General features: G+C 39.7%; 1 protein-coding gene across 1 annotated transcript in view; it reads left to right on the top strand.

Annotated features, from left to right (window-relative positions):
• The window catches only part of LOC111588740 (cadherin-2-like), a 102,861-nt gene that overhangs the window by 58,267 nt on the left and 26,338 nt on the right, over positions 1-18,256 (top strand). The window contains exons 5-11 of the mRNA XM_023299280.3: positions 4,165-4,320; positions 7,473-7,617; positions 7,711-7,883; positions 10,127-10,264; positions 10,639-10,824; positions 13,261-13,514; positions 15,219-15,361. Of these exons, the coding sequence (XP_023155048.2) occupies positions 4,165-4,320; positions 7,473-7,617; positions 7,711-7,883; positions 10,127-10,264; positions 10,639-10,824; positions 13,261-13,514; positions 15,219-15,361 (1,195 nt within the window). The remainder of the gene's footprint in view (positions 1-4,164; positions 4,321-7,472; positions 7,618-7,710; positions 7,884-10,126; positions 10,265-10,638; positions 10,825-13,260; positions 13,515-15,218; positions 15,362-18,256) is intronic.

Here is an 18,256-nt window from a genome sequence, read left to right on the forward strand (position 1 = left end):
GACCCTAGAATAGAGACTTTTGGAAACACTGCTGCCCCGGTTTTAGTATGAAAACTCTGAGGATGTGTTTTCGATTTGACATTCACACCCATGTTCAATGGATGGAGATCGTTTTGGTTTTTACAGTGTAACTATGTGGATATAGCCTTTGCTGTTGCTCTTTCTGCATTAGGCTTTCCACATATGGTATACAACAGAAGTGAGCAACCCCCCGAGCAATATCAATTAAATGTCAAATGATTAAAAATGTAATACTCTCACAGAAATTACTTTATCTCTTCGTTGAACACTCGGGTATTTGTTCTTGTTTATAATTACAAACAGTTCAGATTTGCTATATTAAAAATTCAGGCCACACAGTAGAAGCTCCATGCAACAAAAGTCAGTCATTAGTGTTCAGAGTCTTTGATTTTTTTCAGTAGGACAGACGCCATCATAATTGACATGGAGGATATCAGCATTGCACTCATTTCTAGAGAAATGTTGTGCTATTCATCAGACTATTTATTACAGCTGCCCTTTACTGAAGGGGTTGTGTTGCTCTGCCTTTCTCTTCGAAATAACCCAGGTGTTGGATTGGAATCAAGCCAGGTAGTTGCCAGATTATAGCTTTTACTTTCTTCTTTGTTATTTCACCAACACCTTTTACACTCATGCAGCCCAATATCATCACACTCCCACCTCTGTGCTTCACTGTCAGGACTATTCATTCACTGTAGTAGTCCTGATCAGGTTCCTGCTAGACCCCATCTTAGCCAAACAAATTTCTCTTGGTATCATTTGACCTAAGTATATGCTCCGAATATTCATCAGGCATCTTTCAGTTTTATTAAGCAAAATTTAATCTAGCAGTTTTGTTCTGAAGAGTAAACCAGGTCTTTATTTTTTTCTTGGACATGGTCCATAGAGGGTGAGGTATAGAACATCCGTCACACTGTCTGAGCAACTTCCATTGATGAACACCTGTATCAAATCGAAAGGACTTGCCTGTCTGGTTTTCACAGCTAGATTGTGCAAGAAGTGCACTGATCTTGGTGTAATTTAGGAGAGGACACCACTGTGGGGCTGATTAGTGGCACTATTACTTGTTGTAGCTACTGTATTTTCCCATTTTCCCAGGTCCCAGAACAGAGACATACCGTCAAATATAACTCACTGCAGATGAACATTTCAATTTTCTTTGAATAAAATGATCTTGACTGAAATATAGTATAAACTAAAATTATTAAAATAAAAAATATCCATCAATACTAAACACCTGTCGAATATAGACAAAATTGACTTACAGCCTTGGTTTTCTGTGAGCTTTGAGAAAATAACGGAGTGAAAACAAACCCTGTGTTGACTCCTCACCAAAACGTCTGCCATGTTGCAGATGGAGCACTTCTCCCTGTAACCTGATTACCTGAACAGCTTGAGCAAGATCTCATCTGCTGCAGTCTACATATGATTTTAACTAACAACTAGAAAGCCAGTACAAAGTGAAAAGTAAATGTTATATAGCATTTTCACTTTCTCAGTTTGCATTGTGTTCTCTCTCTTTTTTTTTATCAAAGAAAGCAATGCAGAGCTGAACAGCCCCCACACATCACAGTTTTTTTCCTTCTTCTTTGTCTGGATGTGTGACTGCTACATTACAAATAGCGTAACTCTCTGGTACTTGAGAATAGAATTCCATTCTTGACCTTGATGAGCACTATATGCAAGGACATAACCTAAACAATAAAGGTTCACCATCTATAGGAGCTTGAGATGCTGCTGAAAGCTCTTAAAGCTTGTAAAGAGACGTTAAAGCCCTTTTCAGACATACAATATGCAACACTGCTGTTTCATCAATGTGCTAAAGTGAAGTGAAGATTCTGTCATTCAGACAAAGGTCACTTTTATGTTATGTTCCACAGAACTTCATTCAGACATACATCCGACAGTGATAGAGAGAGCTGCAGTGCATGCACAATATTTGCTGTGCATGTGAAATTGGATCGTCATTTTTTTGCACATTTCTTGCGTTTCAGACTTAAATGGAAAATACTGTGATATGAAGACAATACAATAAATCCACACCCAGTACCACTCCGAGAGAAAATGCAGACATTACACTTCTGCAGACACTTCAGAAAATAGGACAGCTCTTTCCAAAAGATGGGACAATGAAAAGCTTCTATCTTGTTTTTATTTTGTTGTTATCATGTTAAAAACCTAAATCACTTTGATTTCTGTGATAAAAACTCCCCAGTTCACGTGCAATCCCGCATTCAGTAATGTTACCACCTAGACTTATAGGTGTGGATGTTACATAGAAAATCCAGCAACAAACAGTAGAATATATTCACTTTGCCACATTATAAAAAAGACATTAAGTAGCTTATATTATCATATCTGTCATGCAGAGAAAACAGAATTAAATATTCATGAGCCTGCTGCAGACTAATCTTGTGCCTATCTATCCTTTAGCCGTCTGAACTCAAAAACCCACTAGTTGATTTGAAGCCATGTGTATTTTTTTTTCATTGTCCAAATGATCAGCCAGATATTGTAAAAACTGAAAGAATTGTCAGACTTTCAACCTTCTGACGGTCTTTGAAGTACTCCTCTGTGACATGCAGTTTTGTCTGAAAATTTAACCAAATCTAAACCAAATCTCAGAAATCTCCAAATCATGGTACTTAATCAGCATCACTTTATTCTCAATGTCTTATTTAAAGATTTGCTGTTTGCACTGATTTCTGTAAAAATGAAGTAGATACTGCACTCCTCATGCATTATTGACTCATCTGCAACCTTCACATGATAAAAAATTTAGGGGCTACTTAGCTGAACTGTGCTGAACAGCAATTTGTGTTTGTGGCGCCTCGTTTTGACAATATTGGTAACACGTGGGCATTTGGAAAAAGGTTGTACATGAATTCTCTCTACTTCTATCCATAGTTGTGCGGCATTATTCAAAGTGCAAGATTTTATAGAAATTACCCCATCATGAGCAAAAAACATCCAGAATCTGCCTTGAGTTTATTGGAAAGCAGTGGATGTTTAAAAGTTACTGTTTTAGGGGTATTTTTGTAGTTTTTTAAAGCCGTCATTACAGACAGCAGAGAGACATGATATGAACTGAAGGAGAGATAGAAGATTCCAGCTGTGCTCGATTCAGGGACACTGTGGTTCATGGTCACTGGCACACCATTAAGTACACTCCTGAGCTCAGATTACTTTGTTAAATAAACTGCTCTCTGCTATCACTTTGCTGTATCACCTTTATTGAGCAGTCACTCTGACACAGCGAGCTTGTTACATGTAACCACTTTGGTCAGATTGTTCCATTTGCATGACATTTGGTTGCCAAATTTTAGGGGGAAAAAGTCATATTGGTTGCTCTAATTGTGAGTGGCTCTGAAAATGAGAAACCAGCATGAGATGTCTCAAAGGCCTCCCTGTTGAGAACTGTATGAATGAGCAGAAAAGCAGCAAAGTAAATGTGACTTCTGTTGGGATCATTTGTTCAGTGCTTGTATTCTCACCCACCGATTCCACCAGAAACTCTTAAGATGAAGTGTTGAACTTAATAAAGCAGCCTCGAATAAATCAATTTGGATCCTTTAGAATTTTCAGCCTATCTCCATCCTTTTTCTGAGTTTTGTAAACACGTCTGTGAGCACGTCGAGGCCTGTCTTCTCGGCGCTGCCTCTCTCCTCTCTGCTTTGATGATATGGACAACGTGCAGGATATTAATGGAGCATCACAGTTTATTTTGACTTCAGCTCAAATCACATTTCCTATACTGATACAGCAGCAGCCTCAGGCGTTCACTGAGTGTTGCCTGTACGAGCCTAAAGTCATCCTGACACACGAGACACATCCAGGTCAAACTCAGAAACTTTCGCTTCACTTGTATTTTATTATTGTCTTACCTTTAAACAGACAGTCACACTTGCTGAGAAGATATATCTCCAAAAATACACTGACAGATGCGGATGCTCACAAAGAAGCGGGAAAAAAATGTTTATTCTTTGCAGATGTTTTTTATCCTGTTACTCTGTTATTTTGTTACTTGCCATGTTGGTTTTTGTTCCAGCTCTATCTTCTGTGTTTCCTTCTGTAAATTAACTATAAATACTTCTCTGTTGTGCCCGTCCTTCCTCTCTCTTCCCCTGTCTGTGTTTGCTGTAGATCCGCTCGGACCGGGACAAGAACCGGATGCTGCGTTACAGCGTGACGGGCCCTGGGGCCGACCAGCCTCCAACTGGCATCTTCATAATCAACCCAATCTCAGGCCAGCTGTCGGTCACCAAGCCTCTGGACAGAGAACACATCTCCAACTTCCACGTAAGACTCACAGAAAATTAAATGTTCAGTGTTTCAGTCTCATTTCCAGACTGAGGTCTCACTTCTCTCATTTCTACTGTACTCTAGAACTCCAAACACTGTAACTCTCTTTCAAACACTGTTGGTACCATTGCAGCTTCATCAATACATTAAAGAAGCAGTGTTCTGTGAATCGGAAACAGGTGACTTTTACTTGTTCTTTTTGCTGTCGTTCAGACACAGTGTAGGTGGGACATTTGCCATACATAGCAGATTTTATGCATATGAATGCACCAATACACAAAAGACTAAATGTATCTCTGGTATGTAGCAAATGATTTAACTGCAACTTAAAACTTGTAAACCATAATTACTCATTGTGACTTGATGTTACATCTTGATCAATGTTATCTTCATGTCCAGGATATTTTATAATCATAGTAATGAATGAAGTTACTGGTGCATAAATATGCATTGCTGTCTGTATGGACACATTTAAATGGGTTTTAGATGTTGCTGCTCATTGCTCTTAAATTTCAGTGGTGATACATGAAATACTCCTGCCAGAGGGTTAGAGTGAAACCTGACTGTTGTCTTCAAGACGGTTTCCATACTGAACTAAGGATGTTTAGCGAGGTTACTGATCTCATTTAAACCTTTACAAACAAGTTTTTAAATGTAGTCGCCTACAAAGTTCCAAGTTGAGTGTTAATGGGTTTGATAAGGATTGTGAAAATAGATTCAGATCACATAAAAAGTCGTTCAGCACAAACCGTTGTACTGGTAGGTGGTTGTGGAATCGTGAATCTGCTCCCAGTCTGGCTCGGCATGTTGGTCATGTGTTACCCCCCTGTTTGTATTTTCATCTCTGCTGCCACGCTCTTCAGGATTTGTTCTCTCTCATGCATAGAGATGAAGAAGAAAATGTTTTAAAAAGGCACTTACTGTTTGCTCACTATATCTAATACAGTCACAAACACCTCAGAGAGCAGAGTCTAACCTTTTGATCTGTAGGAATGCACCCACTACTCACACCGGGGAGTGGAAATCTGGAGTCGCAGCACAGTGATTTGCATTTAAGCCGTCTGATGAATATTCATGTGATTGGATGTAGTTGTCAGAGCTAGGAGCTGGGATTGGCCTGCATGTTTATTCATGAGGGAGGCTTTGGCTCTTTGAGAGCCTTGTACAGATGCTACATGTACTGTAAAGAAATGACTTATCGGGGCCAATCAATTGTTATATTCAGCATATTTGACCATATTATACAAAATAAATACATCTTATAGGCATCTGTCTGAACTGAGACCATCAAGGTCATAAAATAGATTTTCAAAGCGGCTGGAAGGATTGCTCTTTTCTGCTTTTTCAGGAGTTTGCATGAATATGATATTCAGTCTTTAAGCTGATTTTAATGGCTTATATTAATTACAACTCGTTCCATTGTGCAGCTTCTGATCTATGTGTAGCTTCTACTTCTCAAACCTGCAGAGTTGTACTCTAATGTACAATGACCTGAAAAAGAATCAGGAGCTGTTGAGAATTACACACATTGCCGACTGAATACCTAGCTGCATATCCATCATTTTAGTACCGCTTTTATATCTGTTTGCTACATCACATTTTCTACTAATATACAAGGTGAATAGCAGTAGAGAGTGTATAAACCATAGCTCTTATAACACAGAATAGGGGCTGACCAGCAGGTTTTTTTCCAGGGCTGGTATTGATATTGATTATTAGTGATCAAGGAGACCGATTTTTGAGACTGATATGCATTCGTGGTAAAACTGTGTTTTTTGGTGTCAGAATTTAGAATAACACAAACTCCAACACATAACTCTGATTGGAAAAAATACTGAAGATCAGATTCAATAACCACCTAAACTAATATATTTTTCTGTATCTAACCACTGCCCCACCATGCTGCCCATCAAGCAGAATTTAATTATTACATTTTTTGCTCACATTCCTCTACATTCTGAATCCTTGGACGCTAAGACATCGGCAGACTCTTTGTATCTTCCTGGAGATGTTCTCCCAGACCTTCACTGTAGCCTTCAGCTCGTGTTTGTAGCAGATTGACTGCAGCTCAATCAGATTGAGATCAGTTGAGGATATTCCAGCTCTCTACCATGAAAAGCGCTTTGGTTGTTTTGGCCGTATGATTTGCTAAACAACAAAATATGGTTCAATAAGTTCTGATGCATTTGGCTGAATGTGAGCACACAGATTACTCCTGTATACCTCTGCATTCATCCTGCTGCCTCTGTCAGTACTGAAATCCCCCAAAAAATGCCAGTGTGCCAGCTCCGTTGGCAGCCATACATGTGCAAACCGTAACAGAAGGACCACAGTGTCTGACGGATGAGTTTTTCCTTTTTATCTCCACAATTTTCTCTTTCCCTCCTTTGACATAAGTTGATTGTTGTTTCATTCATTAGTTTGTTAAACATTGCTAACGAACTCGACTTGTTTCTTTTTGTGAACTGCCTCTTGGTCTTTCTGTTTTTGACTTCTGCCATGTGTTTGCATCTTGTGCTGAGTCCTCTAAGGTTCTGGTTCTGAAGTCTTCTTTTGATCAACGACAAGGAAACATGTTCGCCTACGTCCTGACTTTCCTTGCAATCATAAAGTGATTTTTTTCTTCACTATGCAAATGTTTTTCAGTTAAGCCTCACACTTTTGCTCCTCAGTTACCAGCTCGTTTAACATTTTCTACTTTCCTGTGAACACTTGCTTTGTAGACTGTTGGCAAACCAACCGCCTTTGATATCTCTCAGGCAGGTTTTTGCTTTTTTAACACTCAATAATATCCTCTTCAGTTGCACGGTCACCTCTTTGGTGTTGATACTGACAGATAACCTCACCTCGATGTAAATGACAACTCTTACTCAACTCTGCGGTTCATGAACTGATGTTGAAACAACACAGAGCTGCCCCAGACACATGTATTAGTCAAGTATATCTGCATACACATCGAGTTTATTTGACAGTGTGGGCAGCTGCTTCATCTCCTGAGATCTGACCGAGCACTAAACTCTTGTAGGTGGGTTTTGTGGAACGAAGTTCGTCTGTGTACAAGAAGCAATGCTTTTATCGCTGTTTATCACTGTTTTACCTCTTAACCTAATAGTAAAGATGTCTGTGTGTACGTGTGTGTGTGTGTGCAGTTGCGGGCCCATGCAGTGGATCTGAATGGGAATCAGGTGGAGAACCCGATCGACATCGTCATTAACGTCATCGACCAGAACGACAACAGACCAGAGTTCACACACACCATCTTCAATGGCTCTGTTCCTGAGGGATCCAAACCTGGTAACAACACACACACACACACACACACACACACACACACAAATACAGAACTGTAACTTGTGGATTGAATCCCTCTTGTGCGTTTCCCTGCAGGATCTTTTGTGATGACAGTGACAGCAGTGGATAAGGATGATCCCAAAACCGCCAATGGGATGTTGCGATATAAGATCCTTTCCCAGAATCCCCAGAGCCCCTCCTCCAACATGTTTACCATTAACAACAAGACTGGTGACATCATCACTGTGGCTGCGGGCCTTGATCGGGAGGTGCGTTGTTGTGTGTTTGTGTGTGTTTGGGTGGACATTTTGTAAGGCTCATTCCTGAACCCATATGGTGCAGCTGCTTCTCAGCCTGTCTATGTGTGTCCAGCCTGCAGTGTTTCCTGCAGCATAAAGACAGATTGTAGCTTTTTCCCAGTAATAATCTTACATCAGTAGATCAAACAGAATTTCATCTGTTCTATTTGCACGCCAGCGTACAGCACAGCCACTGATGATCTGACAGTCAGCTCAGAATCAGTCAAGTTGGACTTCTGCTGTTTTAAAGAATGTTGCATATCTTTAAATTAACACATTTTGAATTCTTAGCACATAGTTAGGAAAAATACTGTGGAGATCTACTCATTAAACATGGTTCCCACTAATCCCTGAAGGGTTTTTGACAAAATATTCTTTGCTTAAAGTGCCCTCACTTACTTTGTGCAGTTTTCAGCCACATCCCAAGGTCTTTGTCTGCAGATAGTTTGGCTAGTTGTCATAGAAATGGTTCACTTACCATTACATAACATGACAGCAGGTGGTCAAACTGTATAGGGGTTGTATAATAGCTAGAACAAAACACAGTCAGTGTACTGTAGCTTGAGTTGAAGGAGACCTATTATGTTTTTCCCTATTTTCTGTGCATTATATGACATGTCCACATAATGAGGTAAATGTATGGAAAAGTAGTTCTTGTTGTCCAAAAGTTCAGGCCTCAGACTGCTTTGAATACTTGTTTACAAGTAGGGCTGCCTCTATCAACTATTTTTCTTTCAATCTATCATCTAAATGATTAACTTTGTTCCAAAAAAAACCCCAGAAAGACGATTTCATTTAATTTCATTTTGACAAACAAATGCCGGGGTATAATGCAGCTCAATACGGCATGGAAGCAAAGACTAACATATTAAAGTGAAAAGCTAACCTCCAAACTCCAACATGTTAAAAATTAACAGAAAATAAGACTCATTATTTAAGTCAGTAGTGCGACTCCAAAAGAAATCCAAGTTTATATTAATCCCCTTAAAAACAAATATAAAATAGAATACATTATGTGTGAGCACAGAGAGCAGGAGAGAAGCAAATGGACGTCAAGTGCCACTGCAATGAAGAACACCGGTGAGTTTTCTTTTCTTGTGCTGTACTGCAGCCATCTAAACTCAACACCGTGTTCAAACCCCCTTTTTGTTCAGTGTTATTTTGAAGGAAGTGAAGTAAAACAAAAATCATTTGTTGGTTAAAAACATTGATGCAAACACATTTTCAGTGTCGGTGTCATTTTGATTATGCTGACTAGTTGCAGCAGCTCAATTTTGCAGCATGTTTTTTTCTACTCTGTGCTGGATTTCTCTATAAGGTCATCTGCTCCATTCACAGTATGAATACGAAGTACATTCAGCTCAGCTCGCAACCGTTATTTGATGTTTCTCAGCAGGCATCCGGAAGTTGGCCAGTCAGAAGAAAGTGGGCTTTCGGTAAAGGGGTCTTAAAGAGACAGAGGGCATAGCACCAGTTTAGTTGATGACTGCTTTGTTATTATACTCAAAAAACAGAGGTCAGTGACAAAGTAGTTTCCACTGCTCTGTTGCCGTGGAGATTTGACTCACAACACATGGTCCTGCTCAGCTAATAAAGTGTTCACAATGAACAATAGTCGAGCTTGAGGCGTCATAGTTTTTAAAATTAATGAATTACAAAGTTTGAACACCACTCCAAGCTCAAGTCAACTGCCAAAATCCCTTGTAATTACCTTGAATTATGATTTAAAATATGTTTGATTTTCTTGTAGTTATGGTCTAAAGCATATTAAACATCTTAAATTTTAAAAAAAAGGAGCCATTCATTTTGATTTGAGACATGAGTTAAAGTCTTCCTTTTATGCGAAGAGTGAAATCTAGATTGCTGTTTATGCCCTAAAAATGATGGCACTGTCCTTTGGGAGGCAGAAATATAATCGACTTTGTGCAGGAGGTGTGTAGAGCTGTTACACCTCGCAGTCATTAGCTCTCTGAACATTACTGTTAAGTAGCACGGAGTGAGTCATCAGCTTTAATGGTGCTTTGACAGAAGGACAGTCCACTTGTCAAACTATAACATTTGCATTTGAACTCAGGTTTGTTTAATATATATTTTACATCTGTTTTAAAAAATAATGTATGGTGGGATGTTTTAGTCTGCAGTATATGTGGCATAGAGGATGTGATAAAAGTCTGAAAGGTTATTGAGCCTCTCTGTTCTCTGTCTGTTTCCAGAAAGTCACCCAGTACACCCTGATCATCCAGGCTACAGACATGGAGGGAAATCCCACTTACGGCCTCTCCAACACTGCCACCACTGTCATCAGGATCACTGACGTCAACGACAATCCGCCCGAATTCACCACAGACACAGTAAGTCCACACACAGTCGCAGAGGAACTGTAGCGGCTCTAAAGCAGCAAAACAGGGACGAGGCGCTGTTCGTCTAAACGCCACTAAAGCTCTGCAAGCTTTTATTGGCAGCAGGCAGATGGCGGAGCAGTGAAAAGCCAATGAAACATCCAATATGTTTATCCTCCTCAGTAAAGCTGAACAGGTTGGACAGGAAGGAGTGGTAGATGTGGCTTTTATTTTGGCTCTGAAGTAAAGCAAAAGCAGTCAGCGGTACTGGAATGTAAAGCATCGTTTGTTTACAGTGATGTTTACCAAAGTATTAATGCGCTGCTGTGTTTACATTAACATATTGATGCTGAAACTGCTTCCAACTAATAACTCTGTTTTTTCAGTTCTTCGGGGAAGTGCACGAGAACAGGGTGAATGTGATCGTCGCTAACCTGACGGTGACGGACAAAGACCAGCCTCACACTTCGGCCTGGAGCGCCGTTTACCGAATCATCGCTGGAGACCCCACAGGACGCTTCTCCATCCCCACCGACCCCACCACCAATGAGGGCCTGCTCACTGTGGTCAAGGTACGATCTGATCTCCACAACACGCACATATTCACAAAAATAAACACAAATCCTTTGGCCTAAAGCAAAGACACACAGGGACGCTTTCTGTATGAGTACATCTCAAGAATTGGCTTGTGCAGTATAAACATGAAATACTGTGAATTTTGAAAAAGACATTTCCTGCCCTCTACAAACTGTTTTCAACTTCCATAAATTACCAAAACATGTTGATAACCCTTCGTTTTGAAAGGATTACAAGCAATGTGATTTTAATATGTGGCTTCCTAAGAGGTGCCATATGTGTCAGAAAAATGAGAAGGGTTTGATCACCCTCAGGCCAGAAGATGAACCGTGGAATGAAAAGGAGTGAAGTGGAGCAGGTCAGAGACGTTAGCTGGTGTCAGTTTATCTGGGTCTTTGAAACCAATGAAAGAACCTTAAAATCAAATTTGAGGGCAGATATGATCTCTCTTTTTGCCATTCAGGACTCTTACAGCTTATTTTAGACTACCTAAAAGTGGAATAGGGACGACTGAGGGACTCCTACATAATGTCACAACAGAAAAAGATGAAAAAAGTCCCCAAATCCCAAGAGAGCTTTCTAAAAGTCGATGATCCCTGATTTGACTCAGATTCTTCATTTCACTCAGTTGTTTATTCACCTGACAGCTCAGGGTTAGCTGACAAGAGAAGCTGAAATCTGAGATGGAGTGATATTATTGTACCCAGCCATGCCTTCCCTCTAGCATTGGTATTATAAGTTGCGTGTCTGCAACTTTGCAAGGGTACACATGACGCAAATTTTTTTCATCCCACTAAGTTCGCACAGCAATAGGGTGCACGCATGGAAAATGTAGTTTTGACCTACTGCACATGCATGCAACACAGTTCTTCAAGCGAACTCCAGCAGGCTAAAATAGCATAATGACAACCAGTATGTGTCTGCAACTGGCCTCGTGGGTAACCTGTGTGTGATGTTGGTCCAGTGCTGTAGGAAGTGAGTGGCTCTAGCGTGTGAAAAGTAGCATTACCAGCACACAGCCACAACTTCTGTGAACTGCATATAGACAGGGAAAAATATGTTACTGTGGTCATATTCCATGTTCACTAATCCTGCAAATTAAATGAAAGTCCAGTTCATGTAATGTTTCAACAGTATCTCTCTGCCTTTCCTCATCACTGCATAGTCTGGACAATAATAGTGCCATTATTGTATTTAAAATAGCTTACTTTGTAAATGTTAAATTATTTACATGTTTGAAGTGAAAAATGGAACAAATATTCAAATCATAGTGAACGGCCAAATTTCATTTGACCGACCGTATTCTGTTTGGGGTACAGCCTTACAAATTGCATTTTGCAGCAAATGAGATTGTTCATCTACAGACAGAAAATGTTGACACATACAGTACAGCAGAATATTTTGTACTTTTTAACTCCCAAACTGGTCACAGAAACTCCCCCGAATCAACTGGAGGTCCTGAAGTGTTAAATCAGTGGCTAGACAGTTTGACTGTGCGGATAACCTTTTTGGACCTTCTCAAACAGACAGAGAAAGAAAAGTCCCCCGGTGGGTTTTCTGTGGGGCAACTTAGGACAGATGCAATTCAGTGTGATTTTATTTCTATAGCACCATGTTGAAACGTGTCATCTCAGGCACTTTACAAAGTAAAAGTCAAGACCTCACAGGGTACCAGGGGTTGCCAAACTTTTCAGTCGAAAACAACGGTTGCTAGAGACCCATGACCCCGGCCATCCCTGCAAGTGGATGAAGCACACAAATGTTGTGCACAGTCATGCACATGCACTAGTAGGCCTGCAGTTCTTAATCCACACAAAAGAACATAGCAAACTTGAAACTAGATTTATTGTACTTTAATTTCAGCATGTCATATCTGTACATATCCAGATGTAAACTCACCATGTCATAGCTGTATTTATCCATATGTCTATTCAGTATGTCATATTTGTACATATGTAAATTCATCATGCCTTCTATATTGTCTTTTATAGACTTTTTTTTTTTTGCCTTACCTGTATCCATGAGCTGTAACATGCAATTTTCTTCACTGAGGGATCAATAAAGTTTATCTTATTTTATTTTAAAGTCACCTCCATGTAATCATCAGTATGTAGGAGCAGTAAAGTCACAGGTGGTGTTTTTGTGTGTGTGCAAGGAGCTACGGTGTTTATATTTGGCTAAAATAAGCTATTTCTAGTTGTTTTTATTTGATTTTATTTGATTCCTGGAAATGGTCAACTCCCCTTCAGTTTTTCATGACTCATACTTTGGAGACCACTGCAGAATACTGTAGATATGGCCAAGAAAATGTACAGAAAGCAGAAAATAATGTCCAAAATCATCCAGAAACACAAAAAAAAAACCACTGGCAGTTGTTGATCTTCCTACAATAATTCATCGCTCTCATCTCGTCCCTCTCTTCCTCTGTCCAGCCCGTAGACTTCGAGCTGACCCGTTCCTTCATGCTGACTGTGGAGGCAGAGAACGAGGTCCCTCTGGCCCGCGGCATCCACCCGCCTCGACAGTCCACGGCGACCGTCTCCGTCCGAATCCTGGACATCAACGAGAGTCCAGAGTTCAGCCCAAACCCCAAGTCCATCAAACTGGAGGAGGGTCTGCCTGCCGGCTCTCTGCTCACCACCTTCACTGCCCAGGACCCCGATCGCTACATGAGACAAACCATCCGGTAGGAACAGACGCTGTGTCTTTAAAAAGCTTTCAATTTGTGGTGTTGAGCTCAGATTATAGAGGGACAATAATAAAGCGACAGCGTAATTAAAATGTGTATTTTAACTATGTAATGTTGAGCAGGTTAAAGCAGAGAGATGAATATGTCTTTCACTGTCTTTTGATAAGAAAAGCATTTGAATTTGAATATCTGGATGACTTTTTATCTTTTAAATTAGCCTTGCATTTATTAGAATAAATTCCGAAGTCACTGTCAATGACTGTCATTGAAAAGGTGCGACTGAAAGAAAATTTGCATTTTAGTATTTATTTAATGCAACCTTGCACTTTCTATCTTTTTTTTAAAGAAATCTATTCATACAATGCACATCTTCATGTAGCTGGAACACCCAGGTGACATTGCATACTGAATTAAGATAAAGCCCCTCGCCATGATTCAAAGAATTTTTCATGGTCCCTTCTTGGTTTCATAGTTTGAAAACCTTAGTTAACATCTTGTGCTGCTCAATGAAAAAAAAAAGAAAAATGTGAACCAAAGCTGCTATTTATTAGTAGGATTTTACAGGGAAAGGACAATGCTTTTCACCCAAAATTTGAACTTTGTTCCAAGGGAAACAAAGGATGAATAAAAGAATATTAAAATTATAGAAACAATTGTTATTTATGCTAAAATTTGATCATCCTTGATGTTTTCCACTATGCCATTGACCAGGAGATATGATTCCTTTTCATACTCAACAACAGACTTCCATTTTCCTTCTGAAACAGTGGGGCAGCCTGCTGTTGTCTGCTTTAGCTCAACTTTCACATAAAGATGACTGGATTTTTGAGATGTCTGTTGGAAAATGTGTACGTTTCCAGACCCTGAAGCTCGGAGCGCAACAACAAGCAGAGCAGAGTGCAGAGAGCCTACAGGACTGCTGCTTTTAGTCCCCGTCCGTCTTTCTTTTACATCCCACTATTTGTTTCTAAATGTAGTGCTGAAATCTTTGTAGCCTAGCAACAGCCAATGGTGGACGCTTGCCGCGTTCACAAAAACATGCGGCTGCACACACACACACACACACACACACACACAGGCTCAGACACATGAAGTGAGTGTATTGTGCACTATAGAGTGGGCCAGCAGCGCATTTTGGTTTCTGATTTTCTTTTTTGTTGCTTTCTGTTTTGTAGTTGCTGCTTGCTCCTCTGTTTATTCATAACTGGACCTTTCTGCTCTTTATCTCACCAATTACAAATGCACAAAATGCACAATATTCCCCATTCATGGGGGTGGCTTTTTGGCAGCCGTGCTTGCTTTTATTAAAGCCGTGCTATCTGATCTGTGTGCCCTGTTTGAAACAGAGCTGTTGGTGCATTAAAGCGAATACAGACGTTTGAGTAAATTCTGTTAGATGAGCACATTTCATCAGCAGTTTACAGGGATTTTTGAAGGTTCATTCTGTTTCTGGGTCGCTGCCAATTCTTGAAAATATAACATATTTTCACTGCCATGCATATTTCCGGTCTCATTTTCAAGTCTGTTAAAGGTAGAATCATTTCCAGTGAGAATAAATGAATGAGTTGTGGCTGCCTCGTGAGAGTGCTGCAGCCTCCATATATCAGCTCCCCAGTAGCTGCCTGGCCTACAGCCAGGGAGGCAGATAAAAAAGCCTCTCTGTGGTGGCTTCTCATGCTGGCTCTCTCTCACTGAACCCAGGTACTCCAAGATGTATGACCCTGCCAACTGGCTGGAGATTGACCCGGTTAACGGACGAATTTCCACCATCGCCATCCTCGACCGAGAGTCTCCCTATATCAAGAACAACCTCTACAACGTCACCTTCATGGCCTCCGATACCGGTGAGAAATGTGGGGCTGTGCTGGTGTCCTGCAGTAACCCCCCGTCTCCCTCCCCCAACATACAGCGGTGGATTGTGCTCAGTGGGCCTCAGTGCTCTTTCAGTAACTGCAGTGGTGCAGTTACTGAAAGAGTGGAAATCAGTGTCACGAGTGAAGTTAGTAAAATTACCCGCAACAGCACAACACACAAAGGCCATTTACCATCACAGTAACATCTGTATTACAAATGCCATCATATATTAGAAGTAAAAGTTTACAAGTAAACATTTTTTTTCAGTGGTTTGTTAAATTTTGCCATCTGCTAAAGTAGTTCTCTGCTGAAAACATTAGATTTGAAAACAGTCAAACACTACTGGAGTTAAAACAGTAATAGACTTCCAAGTACCATTCATCGTTATAAGCCTGGAAACATTACAAATGATTTCAGTGCCGTCTTATACAGAGTTGAAACAATGGGTGCAGAAACTAAACCAGACAAAAATTCCATCCAAATTCACATTCCTTCTTTTCAGTTGAATTGCTGTCTAAATATTGATCATAGTGAGGTGTAGCACATCTCAAATGAAACTGCACAGCTTCACCTTCCTCTTCCTGCTCTGTGTCCACCTCCACGCCCATTACTCTTATTTGAATTACTCATGAACTCATTGCATAGCTGTGTATATATCTAGATATGTTAATGTCTGCATTGTGTTTGTAATGTCAATATCATCCTGCAAGAAAAGAGCAGAACCAGACCTTTGTAATTTGACTTGTCACATATTTGTACATACTGAGGTAATAACGTGCAAACTTCTGCAGAGTAATATCTTTGCTAATTTCTTCACCCATTTTCACACTTCTGCCTCTTGGTTAAATAGGTCATGAAGTTCCTGCAATGTAGGCCTGCTGCAGTTTAAAATAAACAGCAGAACTTAACCTTTTCACTGACGTTAGATGTTTCTCTGAGCACCAAAGAATAAGTTTTAAAACTGACTCCAACATAGGGCCGAAAACACATCCCATTGTAGATGAAAAACAAACACAAAATATTGGATTTTCATTGATTCAACAGTTATATTCAAAAGACAAGTGCGGGTCACCAAACAGGCAAAACGTTGCCTGAGTTCTCAATTGTGCAAGTAGAACACTTCATGGAATAAAATAAAGACATTTAGGCACCAATTACATAGTTTCCCATTTTGTTAGTCATACAGTTAACATCATCATGGTTCTTATATTGCCAGACTACAGTCTTCTCTACAAAATTCTGGAAAAAAACCTCTCCAGCTCGAATTTTATCGGGAGATACATGTAAAAAATAACTTGTTTGTTGCACAAGATATCTTTATCCTTGATATATATGTTTTTTCCTAGTTATGAAAAACAAGATACAGCATGTGTGGTTAGCCGTTATAATAACAAATATAAGAGCTTTAAGGTAAAGGTAATGAAATTATCCCGAAAATAGCCTCAGGCTCATAGGGTTTAAATGAAATACCATCAGCCCAAAACAAACATTGACAGCCAAGTAACACCTGTCAGGGTAAGTTTATTGTTGTGTTTCAAAATGTTCCATAACAATAATAATGGCATGTATTTGCATTCAAGATGATGTAGTTTTCTTGTGTTGCACACAGAATGTGAACATTTGAAAAGCACTGAATTTTATTTACACCTACCAGTGGGCCATCATGAGAAGACTGGGAAAAAACAATGTTAATTTCACTGGAAATGATTCTCTGTATCTGGGTGGATAAAGTATGTGCATACATCAGCAGTCAGCCAGAATGAGTTGGAAAATATAAATATATCTGCAAAAATCCATCCTTAGTTTAAACTCATCTGCTGTTAAATTTCAAATTCTTTTACGCTGCTGTTCACAGAATTGACCTGTAATCTTTTTGAGGAAAATATCAGCAGAAAATTATGTTTTATAGCGTGATTTACTGACACACCACTGTCTGTGCATAAACCATTCAGACTGCTGCTGGTTATCTCACTTTAGTAACTGTCACCATTCTGGGATTGCCTAATTGTTTTATGTCACTTATCCAGGTTGTTTTCTCCTAACTAGATCCGTGCTTGTGTTGTATCTACTCTCAGATGTACGTCTGCTAAATGAAATTGTAGAATTGAAATGATGACGCAGTCAGACAGCAGCATAAGACTCAAAAAGAATCCCATTCGCGCTTTAGTCAATCTTTCCAAACAAACAATGGTGCATCATTTTCTGCACCTTGTCTTATTGAGAGAGCTGCTAAACTACAAACACCAAAAAAATGCACTCTTGATGTCAGTGTTCAGGCTACTTAGATAATTAACTAGTCATCTGCCAGATATCAAACGCCTCAAAAATGTACCGGCCTGTCTCAGCTTATATGTTAACTGTTGGCTCCTAATTGAAATGCTATCTCTCTTTAGCTTGTAGAATTTTCTTTACACTGTCTCTGTGCCATCGATGGCATTGATGGCTCAGCTATCAATCATCAGCCTACCCACTCAAAGACATTTAGGCCTGCTATTTACTCCACATAAGCCAATGCTGGAGTGGAGCCTTTAAAAAAAAGGCCATTGATTACATTTCATCAGCAAAGTGAAAAAAATGAATACCAGCCACTGGGTTTAAAAGCCATGCCCTTTAAAAATCTGAAATGACACCCTTATTTACAGCCAATGTGTATAAAAACAGAAAGAACCATTGGAATTTGAACTTTCCAACAGTCCTTGAACTATTTATCTGTAATGTTTGGTCGGGAAACTTGACCAAATCTGAGCTTCAAATCATGATGTATCATCAAAATCACTTTATCCTATATGTCTCCTTTAAAAATTTGCCAAAAATAAAACATGTGCTATAACCAAATTCTGCAAAAAATAAAATAAAAATTGTGCTAATCAGTGCAGCAAAGAAAC

The sequence above is a fragment of the Amphiprion ocellaris genome, chromosome 2, assembly GCF_022539595.1.
Source record: "Amphiprion ocellaris isolate individual 3 ecotype Okinawa chromosome 2, ASM2253959v1, whole genome shotgun sequence".
Classification (NCBI taxonomy): domain Eukaryota; kingdom Metazoa; phylum Chordata; class Actinopteri; family Pomacentridae; genus Amphiprion; species Amphiprion ocellaris.